Here is a 5,000-nt window from a genome sequence, read left to right as displayed (position 1 = left end):
TAGTAGTGGGCGGCTGGGTGGCGCAGCAGACATTGCGCTCGTCACCAACGCAAGAGACACCGGTATCCGGCTGTCAGCACTGCCTCCGGCTTGGGCCGGCCGTCATACTGACTCAATTGGCAGAGTTAGCGGGTGGGAAGTCGATGGGTGGTAGTCTGGTCGTTGTAAACAGCGACTCCTACAGGTCGGTCAGGGCGCCTGCACAGCAGAGACAGGAAAATGGCGGGGGCAGTGTGAGCCTCCCACACGTTACTCCTCGCCAAATGAGAGTCCGCCCTGGCAGGTGAAAAGATGTGACTGGCTGCCTACACATGTATCGGAGGGGACACGTGATGCAAGGCTTCTATCCTCCCTACGACCGACCAGTGGGGGGCATATGCGAGCAACGATCAGGGGAGGGGAGGGATAATTGGCACGAGAGGTAAATTGGGATGGGGAGAAGAATCACAGAAAAAGGAGGAGAAAAAGTAGATAAAAAAAGGACAACACATTAACCTAGTGGTCTCACTCTCGTGTTAAATGCAAAGTAGGGGCAGGTGGCTACAGGTTTCAGATGCCGCTATAGAGAAAAGAGCACTGAGGCCATTGAAAGTGACAGAGGAGCAGATGGGGTTTCAGTCCCTGTGTCAACTCGTGCAGATTCATCGCCAGCCAGTATCCAAGGTATCATCACCGGCAGTAACTGGGGACGACGTCTGTATGGCATCTGATGATGATGTACAGTCTTCTTGTCGCGGTCTCCTCCCACATCACTTCACATCCTCCCGACTGCCTGGTGCATAAAGTGAGAAGCTGCAGCAGCCTTTTCTAAATCATTTTAGCTCGAGCCTTTATTCGTTTGACGTGCATGATGGCAGTGCGCTTGTTGAGCACGAGGCTATTTTGGTTTTGGACACTAGGTTGGATCATTCAGGTCTTACAGTAACATTTTAGTATTGATGGGCTATTAGTATGCATTAAACTGTGTGTGTGTGCGCGCGTGTGTGTGGGGGGGGAGGGAGAGAGAGAGGGGGGGGGGGCGACAGTGGCTCGGGAGGTAGAGAGCATGTCGTCTGGGTAATAATCCGGAGGGTTCGTTTCCCGCTCCTCCCCGCGCAAGTGTCCTTGAGCAAGACACTTAATTAACCCCTAACATGCTCTCGATAAGCAGGTCGAGGTGTGTGATGTGAATGGGTACAAATGTGAGGTGGAACGAATTGTAAAGCGCTTTGGGTAAAAAGCTGTTATATAAATGCACCATTTAGAGAGAGAGAGAGAGAGAGAGAGAGAGAGAGAGAGAGAGAGAGAACCAGGGACTTATAACACTCAGAGACGAGAGGAGGTGCAGATATACGTACAAGCCGCTCATTCAAGCAAACAGCGCCCACGGCTTAAATGCGCCTCGTTTACTGTGCGCTCCTTTCAGTGCGCCGCTCCCTCCCTCCCGGCCGGCCAGTGCGTCTTTTGGAGACTCCTTTTACGCGCGTCAACCTATAGCTGGACACGAATAATAATAACTCACCCTCCACGCGTGTGTCACCTTCGGCATATTTGTTGCATTTGGGGAGCTATCTGTGTGACACCTGGGCAAATGGAATCGAGGGTTTATCATCGCACCGGGAGCGGATACTAGTGAAGAGAGAGACTGCTCCACGCGGAGGAGGAGGAGGAGACCCCGGTGCCGGTGGCTGTGCGGGAGCTTGTTTGTAGATATAGGCGATGGATTTACTGCACGCATTGGAGGAGAAAAGTTGGATTTTGTGAAAAAGCGCGACTTGTTGCCTTATTATTGGATGTGCAAAATGGAGAGATAAAGAAGGAGGTATCCATCCGAGGATTTTGAGGCGCTCTATTTCGGGGCAGAATCACACCGGGAGAGGCGATGCATAGAGGTGAGTTGTTCCTATCGTTGCCGAGCCTCGGTGTTTGGTGTCTGGTGTGATGATGGGTAGCTTTGGCATTTAAAAGAAAGCAGTCGACCCCTTATTACGGGTTGACGGTTGGTCCTATAATACACGGGGAATAGCTTTCAATCAATCTTTATCTCAAGCCTGGTTTTCTGTCACAGCAAGTTGTGGTCTCTTCGCGTGATTAATAAAGCCCACATCACTGAATGATATTGCGATCGTGTTACAGATTTGATAAACCACTTAAAGTTGTTGATCTGTCATTGCCATCGTTCTTCACTGAAAAGACATTATGGCAAGTGCATATAGGGTGGTCCAATATTTAGCACATGCACAGCGAGGGCTAACGAAATGGAAATCCTTTTTGCCAATCTGTGCGTCTTGTCTTCTATACTGCATGGGCCTGCGTTGCCGAACCATATATAGGCGACAGTATATTCTTCTTATACCTTAAAACATGGAGCTTTAAAGTGTAAAAGCCGTTGCCATTCTCGTAGTAGGCTCTCGGCTACACGACACACTTGAATACAATGGGATTCTTCAAAAGGTTCTTTAGCTGTATCTAATCACATGGGATTTTTTTTTAAATGTGATTCTTCAAAAGGTTCTTTAGCTGTATCTAATAATCACATGGGGAAAATGTTTTCGTTGTATATATGTTACAACTTTTTCGTTCCATACTCTTATAGGGTTGGGACCTATATAGCAGCAAAAAGCACTGAACGGTGCTGGTGGTGGTTAGGTAGGTGGGGAAAGGGGTTTCCCTATGATTACACGACCCAACCGCTGTGCGCGCAGCACCACCACATCCACAGCGGTGGTTGGGTCTAATCATAGGGAGCTGTCCCTTCAGCACCACCACGTCCACAGCACAGCGGTGGTTGGGTCTAATCATAGGGAGCTGTCCCCTTCAGCACCACCACGTCCACAGCGGTGGTTGGGTCGTGTAATCATATAGGGAGCTGTCCCTTCAGCACCACAGCAGTGGTTGGGTCTAATCATAGGGAGCTGTCCCTTCAGCACCACCACGTCCACAGCGGTGGTTGGGTCGTGTAATCATATAGGGAGCTGTCCTTTCAGCACCACAGCAGTGGTTGGGTCGTGTAATCATATAGGGAGCTGTCCTTTCAGCACCACAGCAGTGGTTGGGTCGTGTAATCATATAGGGAGCTGTCCTTTCAGCACCACAGCAGTGGTTGGGTCGTGTAATCATATAGGGAGCTGTCCCCTTCAGCACCACGCCCACACAGCGGTGGTTGGGTCGTGTATACTAATCATAGGAGGGAAACCCCTTTTCCATCTAACCACTGCGCTGTCACTCGTCACAGCTGCAGCCACCAAGCAATCTGTCCGGCCACCGGGCCGGGGGAGGAATCCCGGTGGGCCGGTCAAGCTGCATGATACCAAAACCAAAGAGCGGGAGTGATGCGTGGTCAGCCCACTTTGATTTTGCACCAGCACTGCACCGTCCTGAGTCCTGCCCATGACTGTTGCACTTTGCAGGCTCTTTATGTGTCCAATTTTCGCAAAATGTCTTTAATAAACAGGCATTTCCACATATTATTGTCCAATACATTTTCCATTAAAACGTAATTATTACCCATTAGTTAACCACTGACCTCACCTATGACGATCTGACGCCCCCTCCCTCTCCTCTCCCCTTTGATATCCACGCCGCTCTGCACCTGTGCGCACACCCATCGTATCAGCGGAAAGCTATAAAATGAGGCTAAAATGGCAAACTAAATGATAAAAACGTATGAAGTATGAAAGTATGAAGAAGAATAGGTTACAGGGGCCTTCAAAGGCGCGTTGCATTTGTCTGCACCCAATGTCCTGTACCGACTTTCCTGAAGCAGGCGAAATAACTGGGGGTAAAAAGTCAAACCTAACCGAACGTCCCCTTCGGATCTTGTTTCCAGCAGGTGGTACAGAGCGCCATTACAACGGCACTGTGTTGCAGGAGTGTAAGTCCAATGTCTCGTGCTAACCGTTTAACGATTTTGTATAGTAAACCTGAAGTTCTCTCCCTGTCTCTCCCTCCCCTCTCCCTCAGTATTATGAGTCTCTATATTATTTCCCACCCTTCTCCCTGTGTGTGTGTGTGTGTGCGTGCTTGCGTGTGCGTGTGTGTGTCTCTGTGTGTTCTGTGCCTCCCCTTTGTCTCTCTCTCCTGCTCTGCCACCTGGGGGAGGGAGAATCTAAAGCTGATCAGGCTGGACAACTACATCATTATATTTCTATAGTCTGTACGTAGCATCTACGTAACTACACTATGAATTTAAAATGGAGGACCCTGATGTAAACAAGACGAAAGTCTTTCTCTGGTCTGCATCCCCTTAACAATTGTGTGTATTGAGCCGTACTGTATTGTACCCATTCTGCAATCTGTTAAATAAAGTTTTCATTCATTCATTCATTCATTCATTCATTCATTCATTCATTCATTATTCTATTTCTATGGTTCTGGACTTTACTGCAGCTGTTTTAGTATCCATGACTTGTTGTAACATGTGCTGTATTTTAATACGTAATTGTCAAATAAACCAAAATGGACTGTGTACTGTTGGGCTGTCTGTAGCCTGGACTACTACAGGGACACTTGAAGCATTTGAATTGTCAGGGGGAAATATTAATCACAATAATTAATTATACATTGTGAGATTGGACACTGAGATTTTGCCACATGTATCAATAGTTAATGTTGCCATGGTAATGGTAATATGTTTCAGTAGCCTATACTGGTACAGCATGTAGTACATGATAATGCTTTTTCATAGCTTGTAAATCACTTATATATTAGTAGCCTGATGTCGGTTTGGTTGAGGAACGGGTGGTTTTTGTAATGTGACTCTTTCTTATTTTTTCTTTTTATCCACTTTTTCTCCTCTTTTTTCTATTTTCTCCCATCCCAATTCCATTGTGCCAATTGAACGTTGCTCGCATATGCCCCCCACAGGCCGGTTGTAGGGAGGATAGAAGCCTTGCATCGCGTGTCCCCTCCGGTACACGAGGAGGCAGCCTGTCACATCTTTTCACCTGCCAGCGCGGCCTCTCATTGGCGAGGTGTAGCGTGTGGGAGGCTCACACTACCCCCGCCATTTCCTGTCTCTG

General features: G+C 48.2%; 1 protein-coding gene across 1 annotated transcript in view; it reads left to right on the top strand.

The window, feature by feature from the left end:
- Positions 1-1,861: 1,861 nt before the first annotated feature.
- neto2a (neuropilin (NRP) and tolloid (TLL)-like 2a) overlaps positions 1,862-5,000 on the top strand; it is a gene marked incomplete at both ends in the record, with an annotated part of 76,144 nt that continues 73,005 nt past the window's right edge. The window contains one exon of the mRNA XM_084308211.1: positions 1,862-1,871. Coding sequence (XP_084164337.1) covers positions 1,862-1,871 — 10 coding nt within the window. The remainder of the gene's footprint in view (positions 1,872-5,000) is intronic.

This window comes from Notolepis coatsorum, assembly GCF_963971535.1.
Source record: "Notolepis coatsorum genome assembly, chromosome: 2".
Lineage (NCBI taxonomy): Eukaryota > Metazoa > Chordata > Actinopteri > Aulopiformes > Paralepididae > Notolepis > Notolepis coatsorum.
The sequence above is the reverse complement of the archived record's forward strand: the minus strand, read 5'-3'. Positions and strand labels throughout refer to the sequence as shown.